This window comes from Microcaecilia unicolor, chromosome 2 (assembly GCF_901765095.1).
Source record: "Microcaecilia unicolor chromosome 2, aMicUni1.1, whole genome shotgun sequence".
NCBI classification, from domain to species: domain Eukaryota; kingdom Metazoa; phylum Chordata; class Amphibia; order Gymnophiona; family Siphonopidae; genus Microcaecilia; species Microcaecilia unicolor.
In genome coordinates, this window is record NC_044032.1 from 420286529 (window position 1) to 420307018 (window position 20490).

Sequence of the window (20490 nt, forward strand, 5' to 3'; positions counted from 1 at the left end):
CTCTAAAGTTTGCGTTCCAGGCTATTCCCCCCCCCCCCCCCCCCCCCCCCAAGAAATTTATTTATTTATTTGTTTGTTGCATTTGTATCCCACATTTTCTCACCTCTTTGCAGGCTGAATGTGGCTTACAATACATCATGAATGGTAGAAATATATTAGAAAATAGACATTTAGTATTACAGAAGGATCTTGGGCAACATGATAATGATAAAACATGATAGTAGTATAACAAGCAAATATTGTAAGACAGTTCTGAATATATGTGGAGGAGTTGTGTATATTCACATTTGTTGATCTTTGTTGTATGCCTTATTAAAGAGATGGGTCTTCAGTAGTTTGCGGAAGTTAGTTAGTTTGTAAATCGTTTTTAAGTTGCGCAGCAATGCGTTCCATAACTGTGTGCTCAAGTAGGTAAAGTTTGACGCGTGTATTAGTTTGTATTTTAGACCTTTGCAGTTGGGGAAGTGCAGATTAAGGAATGTGCGGGATTATCTTTTAGCATTTCTGGGTGGTAAGTCTATCAGGTCTGACATGTAGGTTGGTGCATCTCCGTGAATGATTTTGTGAACTAGGGAGCATATTTTGAACGTGATGCGTTCTTTAAGTGAGAGCCAGTGTAGTTTTTCTCGTAGGGGTTTAGCACTTTCATATTTTGTTTTACAGAATATGAGTCTAGCTGCAGTGTTCTGGGCTGTCTGAAGTTAAATCCTGGCTACACACAATAGGTTAAAGTGGGGCATAGAACCTCCAGGTGGTAGTGAATGAAAACTTAAGGCACCATAGCTAGGACTGCTTCTGTTTGAGCTGGATGCTCAGAGCTCACCAAAATAAAGAGAAAAGGGAAGGTATGAAGAAAGCGTGTACAGCACAGGTTAGTTTTGGGGATATTGTTTGAAGAGAGCAGCATTGTGACCAGTGCCTTTCCATATCTGAAGGAATGTTCAGCTTGAATCTCTGAATGTCATGATTTTGTGCAAAACTGAGTTGTCCCTACCTGTATTGCATCACCTGATGATAAAATTAGGCCACTTTCCACTACTACTGCATATTTCTTATGTGTTTCCAAGCATATATAGCTGTGTAAATTCATACATAAGAGAGACAGCTTATGATCTCGTCAAGATAAATATAGATGACAGACAAAAGATTGTGGGGTAATATATTCTAGACAAATGGAGATGTAAATGTAACCTTAAAAAAATGAATTTTTTATATATGGGAATGACAGACTCGGGAAGTCTGTTCTAGGTAAAGGGTGCAGCAAGGTCAAAAGAATAGAGGTGGCGTTAACGGTGGAGGAGAAAGGTGCAAATAAGAGTGACTTTGAACAGAGGTGGTGCAGGGGGAATGTATTTGTAGGTAAGCAATAGAAATTAGAACTGTATATGGAAGCAATGGGGGAAGCCTGTGTAACGACTTCAGAGGGGTTATATGGCCATAGCAACTATCTTAGGCAGTCGAAGACTCAGATGCTTGGGGAGACTAAAGTGGGGCAGGCAGGGCATGATGGGGTATGATGGAGCAAGTTTATATCATCGGTACACAAACAGTGGAGGCACTTTTGAACACAGCCTGGAAGAATTCCCTTACTGTGTTGCTCTTGTGCATCTGCACATGCTCCTCCCCCCCACCCCAAGTACCTCTGTTACTGATGGTAGTATGGACACTGAATATACTCCGTGGAATTATGCGCCCAAAAAATCAAAACAATGCACCAAAATAATAACAGTATTTTTGCAGTATTCTGGAAATATATGCAGTTACTTTTAACGCTTTGGCTTCCAGTCAGCTCTTCCATCCCAGTCCATCACCTTCCTTGGCCATGCAAACAGTGATGTTCAGCTGCACTGTAACAGAAATCTCTGCTTACTGGCAGCCCTAAAATGGTTTGCCTATCAGTGTTTTTGATAGGTTGCTAATTGTCCCCTAGGCTTCAGATCTGCTTTTCTTTAATTTATTGGGCGAGATACCAAACATGTTTGGAATATGTATTATCTGTACCTAATGATTAGAACAGTAGATTGAGAACCAGAGAAGTCAAGGTTCAAATCCCAGTGCCAGTCCTTAAGATCTTGGGTAAGTCAGACTCTGCATTTCCTTGGATACAGACTTAGACTATAGGACCTCCATGGACAGGAAAATACTCAGTGTACCTGTATATAACTCATCTTGAGCTATATTGAGAAAGGTGTGTACTAAATCCATATCCAGTATCAGGCGTTTTGTGAAGTAATACAAAACCCTACAAAAGTTACCCAGGACCTGTAAAGCACTTCTACCATATCATAATAGCACTAAGTTCCAGGAGTCTCACAAGCCTACCTTGGAAAAGGCAGCACTGTAAACATTGCAATTGGCAATAGCTCAATACACCTATTGGATCAGTCCTACACAGTGCAGACAGAGTGCCTGGCCTTTTTCATACCTGCAGAATAGTATAGAATAAGTAATTGCAAACTAAAATTAGTAAGATGTAGAATAAAATGAAGCTGACCCCCCCCTCCCCCAATAAAAAAGCCAGACTTTCTACATATGCTGCAGCACCAGAGATATAGTGATGCTTGTGTCCCCCCGCCCCATACTGTGCAAAATTTGAAACTGGCAGATGTGTCAAAAACTTGACACATTCCACTCATTAAATTAAAAATTAGTAAATAAAAGAAAAATTAAATAAAAAAAGGATACCTTTTTATTGGATTAAATACATTTTTTTGCTTGGTTTTGAGAGTCTAAAACCTCTATCCAGGATACTGTCTTGACTTGGATGTTCTGGCCCCTTAAAGCTAGTAAAAAAAAAAATTCTGTTTTGTTTTTTTTTGTTTTTAATTAATCTTTAAAGTGGACTAACATGACTTCCACACTACTTCATCTTAAATTAAAAGTAAAATGCTTTTTTCTGCCTTTGCTCTTTGGTCATTTAATTGTCCTGATCACTGGAACCTGTATGTGTGGCTACTACTTTTCTGGCGTCTCTTTTTCCAGGGTCATTTTCTCTTTCCTCCTGTCTTCACATCTCCCCCTTTTTAATTAATTTACTTTGTACTGCATCTACCTGTAATTTTCCATATCATTTCCTCACTCAGGCTCTCCCATTACCTTCATGTTATTTCCCAATCTTTCATTAACTCTTCCTTCTCTTGTCTCCCCCACCATTCAGCATCTTTTCTGCTACTTCACTCCCAGAATGATTAGCATGCAGTTTAAACCCAAACCTGGTCCTGGAGGCACCCCAGCCAGTCAGGTTTTTAGTATATCCACAATGAATATTCATGAGATAGATTTGCATACAGTGGAGACAAATCTCTCTAATTAATATTCATTGTGGGTATACTGACTGAGGTGCGTCCAGGACCAGGTTTGGGAACCACTGCTGTATGCATACATCACCCAGAAGCAATCTTGGTTCTTAAGCAAATCTTCTTTAATGTAGTAACTTGAACAAGGAGAAAATAACTTAGTTTGTTGTTTGACAGGCAGTGTAGCTTCTACTACCATTCTCAACCAGCGTGCCCTGCGCTTAGGGGAACTGGGAGAGCTGAGAGGTAATAACAAGTGGTAGATGTAGAGGTTGTAAATTGTAGAGGGTAAACAGTAAAGGGACTTGATAATAAAGGGTAAAAAGACTTGATGGACTTAAATCATTTTTTTTTTTTGGAGACATGCGTAAGTTGGTAGGCCAGAAGGCTGCTACCACAATGCTCAGGGGAGAGAAGAAGGGTTGGCACTACAATCCCAGCATGCAAGAAGGCAAACAACCAATAGGAAGCCTCCCATAAAGTACAGGGAGCTGCGCATGTGCTCTGAAGGAGCCTATCAGAGAGAACTGCAAAATGACATAGAATCTGTAGTCCTATTGTATTTAAAGGCATAGGGACTAAATCTGGTTAATGCAATGTCCAATATATACATAAGCACCACCAAGCTGGGAGAAGACCAAAGGTCTATGAAGCCCAACACTCTGTCTCCAACAGTGGCCAATCCAGGCCCCAAGAACCTGGCAAAAAACCCAAAATTTAATAACGATCAATGGACTTTTCCATTAGGAATCTGTCCAGACCCCCTTTGAACTCAGCAAGGCCAGCTGCCGTCACTACCTTTTCCGGAGTCTGTCTATGCGCTGAGTAAAGAAAATCTTTCTCCGATTTGTTTTAAACCTACCACATTCTAATTTCATCTTGTGTCCCCTGGTTCTATTATTGTTAGAAAGTGTAAACAAACGCTTCACATCTGTCTTCTCTACCTTGCTCATTATTTTGTAAACCTTTATCCTATCACCCCTCAGCCGCCTTTTCTCCATATAAACAACAAGCAACCTGCATCCATGAATATGGGGCAGAACATGCCTCATTTAATATCTCCTATCTTGCTACCTTCCTGGGTTGGCAGTAGTAAAAGCAGGAAAGACACATTGGACCATTTTACTGTGTATGCTGCTAATTGCTTTACCAATTATGCCCTTTTGACACAGAAAGTTTACAATGGAGAGGGTGGCTCAGCAGAGCTAGCAGGATCATGTGCAGGGAAATAGTTCCATGCGTCTTTCTTGTTTTTATTGCTGCCACCATTGTCCCAAGGAGGTGGGCCCAGGTGGAGGTGACAACCAGAGGGTGAATGGGAGAAAGGGGGAAGGTCGTTGTTCAGGCTAGGGAAGCTTAACTTCCCCAAGACTCTTATACATGAGAGGCACCTATGGTGACAGTGAAGGGAAAAAAAGTTAGCAGCTGCATTTTGATTTTATTGCAGTGGGTGAAGATAGTCCTGCAAGAAACCTAAATAAGTTGCTTAGTCTAAGCAAGAGCTAATAAGAGAATGGATGAGCATTTTAACAAACTCAGTAAGAGAGATGAGCATTGCTATAGAGGAAGAAACATGATTTAGCTGTGTTTTAGATGAGCATAGAAAAGGAGAGAGAGACAGAGATCATCCCTGAATTAAAAGCAAAGTGAGTTGGAAGATGTGTGTTCTCCATAGAGCCAGAAAAAGAGGGAAGAAGGGAAACGGGTTTGGAGGAGGAAAATGAGGTGTTCTGTCTTGGCCATCTAAAATTTTAAAGTGGAAATGGGAAATCCAGGCAAAAAGGTCTTTAAAACAGCCTGAGATTTGGGACTGGATTCTTAGTGAAATTTCTAGAGTATAGGGGTAGATTTGAGTGCCACCAGCATAAAAATGGTACTGTATTAGAGCACCGAAGAAGCAAAAAAAGAGAGAGAGCCTAGGATCTATCTTTGAATTATACCAACTGATAGCAGAATACCAGTGAAGGAAGAACTACCAGAGGATACCCAAAAAGTATGATGAAAGTGGTAAGAACACAGAAAAATCTACCTGTGTATATTTTGTGAAGGAGTAGATGGTAATCAACAGTTGAAAAAAAAATAGTGGATAGGTCAAGGAAGTTGAGGATAAAGTAAAGGTCTTTGGCCTTGACTATAAGGAGGTCACCTGGGCAACTTTGGCAATAGTAATTTCTGTGGAATGTGGTTTTCTCCCTTTAGACTGCAGTCGATTTAGAGCAATTTGAGATGAAAAAGTCAAGGGAGATGAGATAATAATTAGTAGGGATGGTAAGTTCCATTGATGATTTTGTTGAAGTGTGATCACCTCTGTTAGCTATCCCTTGCCCGCCACAAAAATCTTTCATTGGTATATATTGCTTTTTATGAGCTCTAAATGACGCACACAAGAGACACTGTGGAAGTACAAAACTTGATTTATCCCAAATTCTTATGCCATTTGGATGGAGCAGTGAAGCAAGACTCATAAACAGAAGCTGGCTTTGAGCTTCAGAAATTGGTACCTCATACTGCTCTGTGATTTTAGGGACAAAAATCCAAGGATTTGTTTTATATTGCTGTAGAAGTTTGTTTTTGATGTTTGTTTTTACAGATAAAGAAGGAAAAGTTTACCTTTCCAGATTCCATGTTGTAGTTTTGTTTCTGTGCTTTGGCTTGCAGATAATTCCCTTCTTTCCAAAACTTAATACAGAAACACCCTTTAACAGTGAGGTGTGCATAGGCCAGAAGCAGGTGACTCCATTTATATATTTTCCCAGAGGCAGCTGAAGCTCCATCAGGGAAAGTGATTATTGTTTAATGCATAGTGCTTTGCTAATTATGGAGCAAACAATTAATAAAATGTTATTTTCTCCCATGGGTGTCTATTGTTGCTTACTTTTCATGGGTTATCTAGGCCCAAATGTTACTTTAAATGAAAAGAGTTAGAGATCAATATATGAGGAACAATTGTGACTGCTTTACTGACGCTCTGCTTGCTGGTTGTCATGAGATATGCCTTTTATTGCTTGTTTGTGAAGTAAGATGAGAAGCTCAACGCAGAGTTTTCTGATGTCCATTTAGCCTTCTCATATTGCTGTCTGAATTTGCTCAGCCAGCTGTTTGCGTTGGTTACTTCTGAAATGACCTACTGCTACCATTGTAGAGTGAGCCTCAGCTGGGAACCCATCGTGCTATTTTTCTACTGGATTATCACACGAATCCATACAAAATGTGCTGTGAGTTATGCACCTCTGTTCCCAGCTTGATTTTATTTTCAGGATCCAAATAGTACTACATATCTATTCAGGCAATTGGGACAAATGTTGAAGCGCTAATATATGAGAGCTCCTTTTGACGTCTGATTTGGATCCAAGGCCACTGGACAATAAAGTTTCAAGCAGCAGAATTATTGATTGGATGTAGTTTCTGCCATTTTTCTGGTTTTTTTTTTTTTTTTTTTTCTGAATCCTTGATTTTTGATGTTGGACTTGTTTTTTCTTACTGTCATTTTCTTAATTTGAAAACTTTGTGTATAGTATGTCGGCTTGGGCCTTTTGTCCTGAGGCTGCGTAAACCATGAGAGAATCCTCCAGCTATGGGCGGGACAGATGGGAACAAATCCACCCCATTTGCATGCAAAGTACATGCAGAGCCAGTTGTTTTAAGAAAATGTTTTAAATAAATCCCTGCTGTCTCCCAGATTTGTCATGGAACATGTCCCATCATTTGGTAGTAATCATAGCTATGTGAAAATGTAGTACAGGTACTTTCAGTCTCTGAACATTACTAATTCCTCTTACAATGATGGTATCACGTGTATTGGGTCAGCAACATCAGTGACAACGTTCCTGAAAACTAAAATCAGCACGTAATACCTAGGGGTGAGGTAGGTGGCATCAGGGCGATTGCCTTGGGTCCCAAGCTTTGGAGGGCCTTGTACTGAGGATTCCACCTAGGGCGAACAGCTTTGTTTCATCCTCTGTTAAATATGGCAGAAAACAGTGGTGAGAGAGACGGGGGAGTTGAAAGCAGGGTGAATTATCTACAGAAGCTCATTAAAAAGCTATCCTAAACTGGAAAAATTATGTTCAGTTTTAAAAAGAGTACAATAAAAATGAAATTGAGAGAGTTCATTATTTAATTTTACAGGTATGTCTGAATCTGAGCAGGCTCTTAAAGGCACGTCTCAAATAAAAATCCTTTCTGCTGAGGATGTAGAAGGCATGCGGCTAGTATGTAGGGTGAGTTTTTCTATTTTGCAGTAAATATGCTTGCAATTTAACTATGTAGATGTACTTTAAAACTGTTAGAAAAGAAAATAAACTGAACATCTTTCTATTTTTTTCCTGAAACATGAGTATAATTTAGCATAATAGGAAAATCACCAATAGGGGAAGCAAAAGTACAAATATCGAAATATATAAATATTTTGCTATAATAATTCTTTTTAAAAAAGGAGAAAAAGTCCCCAGAATCTACAGCCTTCTAGGAAATACTTTACTAGTAGGGATATCATGCAATCATAGGTCTTGAAAAACCATGAGAACATTACTTCAGTCTTATCATAATCTGTTATCAGTTTTCAAAAAATGTTAACTTATCTGTATCAAGAGTCTAGAAAGTCTTCTTCTGAAGCCCAATGGAGGCATTCATTTCTTAGTAATCTACTGTTGCATCAGTGGGACAAAGGTCTCCGTTGGGCTTGAGAGAAGAGGAGGACTACATATTTAAGCAGACTTATCTAGACTCTTGATACAGATAAGTTAACATTTTTTTGAAAATTGATAACAGATTATGATAAGACTGAAGGAATGTTCTCATTAGCAACATTTTATATTTTGTAAAGACTTTTTCAGGGCCTATGATTCAGTGAAATCCTACTACTACTAATCACTTCTGTACCGCTACTAGACATAGGCAGCACTGTAATATATACCAAACTTCGTGGCTCCATTACTGTCACATATTTTATTATGCATTGAATGAGGTGCTGACAGCAGCTGTGGACATAACAATAATAGCACATGCCTGGAGAAAGGAGACTGCAGATGCTGGGGAGGGAGGGAGGATGTATGATTTTTCCAGCTGGCCCTCAGTGGTACCCGTCACTAACAGGTGCCCCTTCAGAAGCCAGGTGAAGGGAGGGTGATGTAATGTGACTATAGTCAGAAGGAGTTGAACCTGGTACCCCCCTGGTTCCCATGGCAGTGCGCAAACCATTAGGCCATTCCTCCACTACTAGTTTAACAAAATTTTTTCCTAAAAACATAAGCATTGCTATACTGGGACAGACTAAAGGTTTTTCAGGCCCAGTTTCCTGTTTCCAACAGTGGCCAATCTAGGTCGAAGTACCTGGCAAGATCCCAGAATAGTAAAACAGATTTTATGCTGCTTATCCTAGAAATAATCAGTGGATTTACTGTTTCAGTTCATACATCTTATTCCTCCAGTGCCAATAGGAGGGTGAGTCCTTACCTACCCAGTAGTACAGGATACAGCGTTTGGCAAGGATACAGGCCTTAGCCAGTATCAAGTGCTCGCTTTTAAGTAGTGTATCACATTCTGAAGGTTTCCTAAGCAACAATCCAAATGGTAAAAGTTTAAGGTCTTTCCCAAGCAAATACGATAAGTATATGACTACTTGAGACTAAAAATTCTGGAGCAACTCTATAGTGCATGAGCCAAGGTGCCCTCCCCCACGCCACACTTGAGGCAGGTCAGGGAGGCAGCAAGACCCATGCGAAACGCTTGTGTAGTAGAAAGGTATGCTTGGGTTCCCCAGATACTTTGCTTTTAGTACCTCAACTCTTTTCCCTCCTACTGAGAAAAAGAAGTTAACTTAAAAAGAATTGTGTTCTTTGCTTTTACTAAGCCCTGCATTGATTGCAGTCTTTTAAAATCAATTGATTTGTCTCATTCTTCTTTCACAGCTTGCTAGAGAAGTCTTGGATGTTGCTGCTATGATGGTTAGAGCTGGTGTAACTACTGAAGAAATTGACCATGCTGTGCATTTGGTAAGACCTGATGAAATGGCTTGCGCTGGTGCTTTTGCTGCACTTTTGCCCACAAATGGGGATCACCAGGGTCAGGACCCAACCAATATTTTGCCCAGCACAGCATTGGCAACAAGAGCTTGAGAGCAGGGCTAGATATTATTTATTTGGATTTTATTCACACCTTTTTCAGTAGTTGCTCAAGGTGAGTTACATTCAGGTACACTGGGTATCTTCCTGTCCCTGGAGGGTTCACAATCTAGGTTTGTACCTGAGGCAATAGAGGGTTAAGTGACTTGTCTAAAATCACAAGGAGCAGCAGTGGGATTTGAACCGGCCATCTCTATATGTCAAGACTGGTGCTCTAACCACTAGACCACTCCTCCACTTATTAGGCCTGTCTAACCAAAAAGATGTTCTGCTTCTCCTGCCTTCACTTAAGCATTGATGTAACACCTCAAGACCTGTTGGTTTATCACTGCAGAAGTTTTTCCCTCTGGTCCTTCATGCTGCAGAAATTGCTTTTTCCTTTCTGCAGACTGTTGATACGCTTTTTGGTCAAATAGGTTGTGGACTAGCATCCTTGAGTGCAGGCACTGGTTGCTCCAGAGTTTGCCAACTTCCTCAAGAGCAGCAGGAAAACCACACTGGGTGGCCTGGCACAGCACTTCCTTGCCCTGACCCTACAGGTTACTAAAGAACATACTACTACTACTACTTATCGTTTCTGTAGTGCTACTAGACGTACGCAGCGCTATAGAATCAGAGGTCTCCACTGATGATTCTGTATAAATAACGGTCTATGTTGGTAGCTTGGCTGTAATTCTTATTCAGGAACCTAATGTACCTGAATGCAACTCACCTTGAGTTACTACTGAAAAAGGTGTGAATAAAATCCAATGAAAAACAAGATGTGATCTACATTCAGATAAATAATGTTGATGCAGTAGCACACTTCAGTAAACATAGTCTTAGAAGAGGTGCCCTTGCTGCAGTTAAGGAATAGGTAGGGGTGGGGGGGAGGTGTTTTTTAACCCATAACAGTTTGTCCTTTTGTGATTTAGGTTCTGATGGCCATTTGGGCTAATGGTCTCCTTGTGCCCTCAACTTCCTCTCAAGGGACACTTCTGTAACAGTCAATTTTTTAAAAAAATTAATGTTTACAAAATCAAAAGCTACAGGAAAGGGCATCGTGCCATATAAATACAAAATAAGAAAAGCAACCAATAAGAAAAAAGAGGACATACATAAAGAGAAACACAAAATGAAGCTTAAACTATAAGTTAACAACCAGCAAAAGTATACTGTACCACCTGAAAAATTGGGCAGATTGGGACTTGAAGAAGCTTCCTCATTCACAGCAGATCTTGAAGAAAATCTTTTAAAGAACTTAGGCTTGAGGATTCTTATACTCATTTTCGTAAAGTTTTAAAAACATATCTTTTTCGAGAGTCAGTTGAAACAAACATTTAAAACAGAAATAAAGGATAAACTAAAAAAAAAAAAAACTTTTTAGTTTTGTATTCTTACCAATGTTTTTATAATTACAGTCTGTGAAATCTGTATGTGTGTTGTCTTTCTGTAGTGCTTTCCTATCACAAATGGATTTCAGAGTATGTTTATATACTGTTTTAATATTATTTTTAATGTTATTTTATATTGTAAACCATTCTGATTTACTTTTGTAATAAGTGACGGTCTAGTAAATGAATAAACGATAAATAATCGAGTTCAGTAAAAATTGTTCCACCTGCTACTACTTGATAGATTTACAAGGAAATTTTACCCACTTAGCTCTTTATATCCCAATTCATTCATTGTAGTGACAGACTTTAGCCAGGGACCCTACCCCACAGCTCCTTCCGGAACCCTGCAGTCTTGGACCCTAAATCTAACCATCAGGTGTTACCATTGTGCAATGACTGGGTCAGACCCCCCCCCCCCCCAGGTTGCTGCTTCTGCAACATTTCTGGCTTACCCTGAGCACAGTAGACCTAAGGGAGTTAAACCCAGATCTCTCTGTATGGCAGCTCAATGCTATGTGTCCTTATTTCTTAACTACATTAAATTGGGAATACTGAATGATATTTTGCTGCAGGCAAGTGGCATTGCCAATCTAGGCCGTGCCTGGTTTTGTTGGAAAGGAGGTGGAAGGGATGACATCCATCCTAGGCATTGCAGGTTCTATTGCTGAATTGGCCCCTTTCTTCCCTCAGCAGATATAACTTGCTTACTCTTTGCCCCATTTTGCCATTCTTTTCATTGGCTTAAGTTGCTCAAAACAGGTATTATGATAAGTTATGGGACTGATTATCAGCCAAAGTAACTGCAGGAGCAGAAGGGCTACAGTGAGTGAGTGCGTGAGTGGGCATTGTGTGGTTTTTGTTTATTTTAAACAAAACTTTCACCTAAAAGTTGTGTATCCTTTGATCTGTTATAGGCTTGTGTATCCAGGAACTGCTATCCCTCTCCCTTGAACTATTATAACTTCCCCAAATCCTGCTGCACGTCGGTGAACGAGGTGATCTGTCATGGGATCCCGGACAGGCGGCCTTTGCAAGAGGGCGACATCGTCAACGGTATGAGGCACCTCAGCTGGACAGCACCGCACTCTCATCCATCTCCCATCCCTGCTTATACTGGTTTCTGCTGAAATGTCCTTTCTGTGTAAGATCTGCTCTCAAGGGTCTATTGTTTGCATTGGCAAAGGAAGTAAATGCATTAAGGAGGCCAGCAGCAAGTGATTGGGGTCTCGTTTGCTTACCAGGTGGCCAAAGCGCCTCCCGTAGCTATGATGCTGTCATTGGACACTTCTGAAGCTGGTCAAAGCTTATCTTGAAAGCAAGTCCTGGGCTGAATATGACAAAACATTAATTAGTGAATGGGGATTCCATTTAATTTAATTTTTGAAAATTAACGTTCTCTGCTGAAGGCAAAATGCATGACATAGTCTGAACCTCATTTGATAACCCAGCAATATTTTGGTGTGGGATCTTTCTGAAAACTTGCTATGTTCCCTCAAATGCTGCTCTGATTGCCAACACATTTGTGAGCGCAATCTAAGATAGCAGAGAACCTGCTTCATTAGGGCAATTGCTTATCATTCTTTTGATCAAAGTGAAATTCTGATTCTGTACATTCAAATAGTAACATTTCGATTTGCTTTAAATGACTGGATAATGTCTTTGTACTGTACGTATGACATCATAGTGTGGTATAATCCTGTTACTAGTAAGTTAGGATTGTGTGACAGTCTTCATGGTGTCCCAACCTGCCTTGTAGAGCTGCACCACAGAAGCAGATGTGCAGCCACTCCAAGAGTAGATTGATAGGCAGCAGATCCCTGGTGCCTGGGACAGGTAAGAATGTTGTTACTGCTGTCCAGGCGCAGACAGATGAAGCGATACTCTCAGGGTGACCTGGAGAGATGTGTCCAGAACTTCTGCCTTGTAACATAGTAAATGTTGGCAGATAAAGACCTGCACGGTCCATCCAGTCGGTGCAACAGGGAGGCCAGAGTTTAATCAGGCATTTTGCACAGGTTCCACTTCGTAATGATTAAACATTGGTATTCTTAATCTCTGTCTTTCCATGTTTGCCCAGCACCAGTCCTGCTTATAACAACTGGATTTGCGATCAGAGCCCACTGCAGCCTGGGTCCTGATTGTTTTTTTTGCCATTTACAGGCTCCAGACTGTAGAAGTCTGCCCGGCATTGGTCTTCCTTCCCAACCTTTGAAGCTGCTGTCAAAGCTCACTCCAGTTATGAAGCCATTTGAGTTTTGCGTTAATTGGGTTCCGCCCTTTTTCTATATAATGTTCATCTGTGTTATCCCACGCATTCTTGAATTCTGTCACCACTTTTGTCTTCACAACCTCCCACAGGAGGGTAACTAGCCCAACCCTGTTGTTTTTTTGTTTTTTGTTTTTTTTTGTCTCTTTGGGTTTGGATTTGTAGTGCATCAAGGCTGAAGTAAATTTAAGGTAGATGAGATTGAGTGAACTATGTTTCCAAACTATAAAACTAGACATTTGTTTAGAAGCAAAGGAAGATAGTTTCTCTTTTGAATCCCGTCCCTACACGCTATTCTATAAACAGAGCCCAACTCGGAACACAGTTTATAGAATAGCACTCGGCATGCATTTTTTTTCTGCATCCAAATTTAGGCACCATTTACAGAATGTCGTTTTTAGGTCATAATTGCAAGGAGGTGTACACATGGTGGGGACATTGGTGGATCCCACATTTACATGCGTAAATTTATAAGTTACGTGCTGAAGCGCTGCATTTATACTTGCCAAAATGTCATCGCATAAATGCCATCTTTATTTATAAACTTATATTCCGCTAGATCCAAAGTTCTCAGCAGATTACATTATCACATACATAATTTTAAAAAGCAAACTAAAGCATGCAAACAAAATTTGAAAAAAATCATCATTCATCATCCCAGCTGTAAGCCTGCATAAATAACAATGTCCGAGCTCTTTTTAAAAAATCTTTATAATCTGTAATATTCCTTATTTGCATTGGCAACTTATTCCAATAAACTGGACCAGCCGTGTAAAAAAAATCTTACTTCTATACTCAGAACGTATCACATGATGTGAAGGATTATCAACTAACTTCTGAGATGCAGATTTCAATGATCAATTTGGTTGGTATATATGAAGCCTTGCTGCCATTATCTCATGAGACTTCGTTGCATAAGAGTCTTAAATATCAAACAAGCAGCTTTAAAATGGACCCTTTACGCAATAGGTAACCAATACAAGCTTTTCAATACTGGTGTGATATGCATAAATCTAGCAGTACCAGTAAGACCCTGGCCACATCTTGGCACCTTGGTAGAATTGCCCCCCTCAATGACTGGATTGGGCTCATGATTGCAGGAGGGGTCCTTGTGCCTAGCCCCTGGCTAAGGAGAGTTGTTGCAGTGACTGGGCCAAAGTAGCTTGGAAGAGGATATAAAAGGAGAAAAATTCCCCAGTTAGGTCTGACTGAAGACTCGGTGTCAGATCCCAGCCCTGGTTCTAGTTGAGTTGGAGGGCCAAAGATGAAAAAGGAAATTGCTGGGCCCATCTCGGGAAAATTTTTTTTTTCTAGATTTCGTCACCTGAATTGATTTCTGTTAAGCTGCAGCCAGGTCTCTTGTGTTCATAAGTGTATCTGCATTGCACCATGGTTACAGAGAAATTCATTGTGGTGTGGCACACCAGGGTATTCTCCTTTTCATTATTCAAGGGTAGAAGAAAACAGCCTAAAAGATATGCAGCAAAAACACCAATACACAGGTAAAACCTGAAATACAGCAAATCAAATGCCTATGTGGATACCAGCGCTGACTATTCAATCAGAAATTATGCTAAAGAAAAAGGTTGTGTGTATGAGCTCCCTATTTATACTGCTTGATAGCAGCTTATTTCTTAGGAGTGAATTACAGAAGAAGTGACAACTTGGTTTCCAAATCCCTGGAAGCAAGAAACAAAACTCAGCAAGGAGTCGGATGCTGGAACCATGTAGTTATGATCCATTTGGTGACTTCAAGGACACTTTAGATGTTGCAGATAAGAGACTGAACCCAGTTTTTCAGTTTGTGAATTCTTTTGTAATACTTCTAACACTTGGGGTTAGAACTCGATTATATCAGCACTTAGCTTGATCGTATTCATGAAAAGAGGGCAGTCTGGCAATGTTGTAGCTTAGTGCTTTAACGGAGAGAGCTCCCCATCCATATATGTAATATTTTTGTTTAATATAATTTTTGATTGAATAGCGTTTGGTATCCACACAGGCATTCGATTTGATATATAAGAGAGATATAGGGCATTACTAAACAGCTGCCAACAAGAAACATTAAAACGCCAACATTTTTCTTGCTAGAGACTTTCAAACTCTCTGTTTTATCAGCTCTGGTGTGCCTTTTCCAGCAATAGGACTGGTAAATCCTGTGTATTTCACCTAACTGACAGAAGCTTGGCATTCTCTGATAGTTGGGAAACAAGAGCACAAAGTACAAACAACAACAAAAAAGAAGCAGCACCAGAGGCCTTCAGTACTGAGGATAGCAAACAGATCTTTATTTTCTGACCCAATATGGGCTGTGTTTTGGCAATACCGCCTGCATCAGGGGGTCGTTATTGTAGCCTCTTGGCACAAGAAAAAAAGAGAGAAGCTATCCCAAAGCTTTCATAGAATGCTAGAAGCAACCAAGAAAAAAAAAATGATGCAGTCTTCAAATCTTGAAGCATCAGAGATCCGGTATGTGCAGGTCACAGTGAGCAGGGCTGTGGACTGTGGCTTGCGCATAACAGATCTCTGACGCTCCAAGTTTTGCTGCGTTGATTTTTCTTGGTTGCTTCTAGAATTCTGTGAATGTTTGTATCGTCAGTTTTGGGATAGCTTCTTTCTCTCTTTCCTTGTGCTGAGAGGCTACAATAATGACCCCTGATGCAGGCGGTGTTGCTGAAACACGGCCCGTGTTGGGTCAGAAAATAAAGATTTGTTTGCTGTCCTCAGTACTGATAGTTGCACATTACCAGTGGACAAAACCTGGCAACTAAATGCAGGCTGTTCTCCTCTCCTATCCTCTGCAGTGGACATCACTGTTTATCGCAATGGTTACCATGGGGATCTGAACGAGACCTTCTTCGTTGGGGAGGTGGATGAAGGAGCAAAGAAGTTAGTGCAGACGACATATGAATGCCTCATGCAAGCCATCGACGAAGGTAAGCAGTGGCCCTGGCAGGCTGCACCTTATGACTCACATCTGCAAAAATTAGATGTTTTAAGCATCTGTTTTTCATGCCAAAAGAAGCATCAGAATACCTGAGAAGACTTTAGTTGCGCCTTTTGCTGGATGTGAAATTTTCCTTGTCTCATGAAATAACTGGTTTGTGTCAAATTAATGTTACCTATTGACATTCAGTATCTTCCTTTTATCTGTATTTTTATAAAAGGTATTACGGTGCTGCCTGGAGAAGGGGTGGAGGGGGTAGGGAGTAACTAAACCAGGAAGTGACAAGGCTGTGGCATTGTGTCCAGCATTAGGCTGGAGAGTGCAACTGGAAGAAGGGACAGGGCTGTCTGTACCATCTTGGAACAGCAGTAACAGTCTGCTGGTGCTTATTTTTGTATATTGAAGCTGGTGGTGCTGGAGACACATCATAGGGTAACAGATATGCTGAGAGAGTTTGTGGTTTATGATTATTACCTTACAAAATCTTCCAATGTGATCATGGGAACAGATAAGCAGAGACTAAAGTAGGAGCATGATTATTCTCCGAGGACAAGCAGGCTGCTTGTTCTCACTGATGGGTGACGTCCACGGCAGCCCCTCCAATCGGAATCTTCACTAGCAAAGGCCTTTGCTAGTCCTCGCGCGCCAATGCGCACCGCGCATGCGCGGCCGTCTCCCGCCCGAAACCGGCTTGTGCCGGCCAGTCTTCTTTTCTCCGCGCTCGGTACGGTTGTGCTTTACCGTTCGTGCCCCGAAAAGTCGGCCTCGCGCGTCGTTTTTCGACTGCTTTCTGTGAGAAATCCAGAAATTGTTTGGATTAACCACTTTTGGTTTTTCCTTCCTCTACTTCGAGTTTTTTCGCCCCGTCGTCGTTTTCTTTCGTCGTCGGGGTAGGCCTTACTTAGGCCCCGGTCGAAATTTCCCTTTTTTCTGTGCCAAATTTCGCCATTTCGTCTTTCGATTTCGCCGGCGTGATTTTTCCGCCCATGACATCGAAGCCTTCCAGCGGCTTCAAGAAGTGCACCCAGTGCGCCCGGGTAATCTCGCTCACTGACAGGCACGCGTCGTGTCTTCAGTGTCTGGGGGCTGGGCACCGCCCTCAGGCCTGTAGTCTGTGTTCCCTTTTGCAAAGGCGGACTCAGGTAGCGAGGTTAGCCCAGTGGAACATTTTGTTCTCGGGCTCTTCGTCGGCTTCGGCACCGGGGGTATCGAGTGCATCGACGTCTTCAGCGTCCAGACCTTCAACTTCGGCGGCCAGTACATCGAGTGCATCGAGGCATCGGCCCTCTGCATCGGCGCCGAGACATCGGACAGCTGCATCGACGTCGGTGGTACCGGGGACCTCGTCTGCTGATGTCGTCGGACGGTGGTGCATCGTCTGGAGTGCAGGTGAGGGCTGTCCATTCCCCTGCTGGTGGCGGTGAGCCTTCGGGTGGGTCTCCCCCTACCCTGAGGGCTCCTGCGGTACAGCCCCCCCCCCGAGACCGACCTTCTTCGCTCTCGGCCCCGAGGAAGCGACGGCTGGATTCTACGTCCTCCTCGTCGGTACCGGGAAGCTCCGGTGACATGCTTCGTCCCAAGAAGTCGAAGAAGCATCGTCACCGGTCCCCTTCCCATGTCGGTACCGAGAGCTCTGGGTCGCCGAAGGAGTCGGCACCCAGCAGGCATCGGCACCGAGAGGACCGCTCACCCTCTGTTCAGGAGGTGTCGATGCGCTCCACTCTGGACAGCCCGGAACAGCCTCCACGCCCGGGAACAGGTTCTGACGTCGACGCCTGCATCGACCTCCATGCCTTTCTCTGCAGCCGCTCTGAACGAGAGCCTCCGGGCCGTTCTCCCAGAGATTCTGGGAGAGCTGCTGCGCCCTACCCCCTCCGGTAACCGGCGGTGCTTGCGCCACCGGTACCGTCGAGCGTGGCGCCGGCTGGCCCATCGCCCGAGGTGAGGTCTCCGGCGTCGGTGCCGCGTGCGGTACCGGGCTGCCGTCGCCTCCCAGGAAGGCTCCCCGACCTACGTCGGCGGAGGGAGCTTCGCCGATGCGGGCGAGGGAGTCTACCTCTCGATGCCCCCATCGTGGACGTGGCTCCACGGAGTCGAGTCGGGCACGGTTGCAGACACAGGTCCGTGAACTTGTGTCTGACACCGAGGGTGAGGCCTCGTGGGAAGAGGAAGAAGACCCCAGATATTTCTCTGACGAGGAGTCTGAGGGTCTTCCTTCCGATCCCACTCCCTCTCCTGAAAGACAGCTTTCCCCTCCTGAGAGTCTGTCTTTTGCTTCCTTTGTCCGGGAGATGTCTACGGCCATCCCCTTCCCGGTGGTTGTGGAGGACGAGCCCAGGGCTGAAATGTTTGAGCTCCTGGACTATCCTTCTCCACCTAAGGAAGCGTCCACTGTTCCCTTGCACCATGTCCTAAAAAAGACATTGCTTGCGAACTGGACCAAACCTTTAACTAATCCCCACATCCCCAAGAAGATCGAGTCCCAGTACCGGATCCATGGGGACCCAGATCTGATGCGTACTCAGTTGCCTCATGATTTTGGAGTTGTGGATCTGGCCCTAAAGAAGGCTAAGAGTTCTAGGGAGCATGCTTCGGCGCCCCGGGCAAGGACTCTAGAACCTTAGACTCCTTTGGGAGGAAGGCCTACCATTCTTCTATGCTCGTGGCCAAAATCCAGTCTTAACAGCTCTACACGAGCATACACATGCGGAACAATGTGCGGCAGTTGGCGGGCTTGGTTGATGCGCTTCCCCCTGAGCAAGCCAAGCCATTCAGGAGGTGGTCATGCAGCTGAAGGCGTGCAGAAAATTCCTGGCCAAGAGGGGTGTATGACACCTTTGATGTTGCGTCCAGGGCCGCTGCTCAAGGTGTGGTGATGCGCAGACTCTCATGGCTGCGTGCCTCCGGCCTGGAGAATAGAATCCAGCAGCGGATTGCGGACTCGCCTTGCCGTGCGGATAACATTTTTGGAGAGAAAGTCGAACAGGTGGTAGAGCAGCTCCACCAGCGGGACACCGCATTCGACAAGTTCTCCCCGCGGCAGCCTTCAGCCTCTACCTCTACAGTAGAAGATTTTTTGGGGGAAGGAAGACTGTTCCTACTCTTCTGGCAAGCGTAGGTACAATCCTCCTTCCGACAGCCTCGGCCCAGGCTAAGCCCCAAGCGCGCTCGCTCTCGTCAGCAGCGTGCGCCTCAGCAAGGCCCCTCGGCTCCCCAGCAAAAGCAAGGGACGGCTTTTGACTGGCTCCAGCAGAGAATAGTCCGACATCCAAGTGGTCAGTGCCGGGCGACCTGCCAGTCCGGAGGGAGGTTGAAAGCTTTTCACACAAAGGTGGCTCTCATAACCTCCGATCAGTGGGTTCTCCAAATAGTCCGGCAAGGATACCACACCTCAATTTGGCCTCAAACCTCCAAATTGTCCACGGGAGCTCAGTCTTACAGCTTCCAGCACAAGCAGGTACTTGCGAGGAACTCTCCGCCCTTCTCAGCGCCAATGCGATCGAGCCCGTGCCATCCGGGCAAGAAGGGCTGGGATTCTATTCCAGGTACTTCCTTGTGGAAAAGAAAACAGGGGGGATGCGTCCCATCCTAGACCTAAGGGCCCTGAAACAAATATCTGGTCAAAGAAAAGTTCAGGATGCTTTCCCTGGGCACCCTCCTTCCCATGATTCAGGAAAATGATTGGCTATGCTCTCTGGACTTGAAGGATGCCTACACACACATCCCGATACTGCCAGCTCACAGACAGTATCTGCGATTTCAGCTGGGCACACGTCACTTCCAGTACGGTGTGCTACCCTTTGGGCTCGCCTCTGCGCCCAGGGTGTTCACAAAGTGCTTGGCTGTAGTAGCAGCGCACTTCGCAGGCTGGGGGTGCACGTGTTCCCATATCTCGACGATTGGCTGGTGAAGAACACATCCGAGGCAGGAGCCCTGCAGTCCATGCAGATGACTATTCGCCTCCTGGAGCTACTTGGGGTTTGTGATAAATTATCCAAAGACCCATCTTCTCCCAGTACAGAGACTCGAATTCATAGGAGCTCTGCTGGATTCTCCCTATCTCCCAGAGACGAGAGCCAACAACTTGTTGTCCCTCGTCTCGCTGGTGCGAGCGTCCCAGCAGATCACAGCTCGGCAGATGTTGAGATTGCTAGGCCACATGGCCTCCACAGTCCATGTGACTCCCATGGCCCGCCTTCACATGAGATCTGCTCAATGGACCCTAGCTTCCCAGTGTTCCAGGCTGCTGGGGATCTAGAAGACGTAATCCACCTGTCCACGAGTTTCTCGAATCCCTGTATTGGTGGACGATTTGGTCCAATTTGACTCTGGGACGTCCTTTCCAAATTCCTCAGCCACAAAGAGTGCTGACCATGGATGCGTCTCTCCTGGGGTGGGGAGCGCATGTCGATGGGCTTCACACCCAAGAAGCTGGTCCCCTCCAGGAACGCGATCTGCAGATCAATCTTCTGGAGTTGCGAGC

General features: G+C 43.8%; 1 protein-coding gene across 2 annotated transcripts in view; it reads left to right on the forward strand.

The window, feature by feature from the left end:
• Positions 1-20490, forward strand: part of METAP1 (methionyl aminopeptidase 1) — a 148659-nt gene that overhangs the window by 96523 nt on the left and 31646 nt on the right. For both annotated transcript variants that reach the window (XM_030190721.1, XM_030190719.1), the window contains exons 5-8: positions 7425-7516; positions 9206-9289; positions 11709-11847; positions 15865-15996. In XM_030190721.1, coding sequence (XP_030046581.1) covers positions 7425-7516; positions 9206-9289; positions 11709-11847; positions 15865-15996 — 447 coding nt within the window. The remainder of the gene's footprint in view (positions 1-7424; positions 7517-9205; positions 9290-11708; positions 11848-15864; positions 15997-20490) is intronic.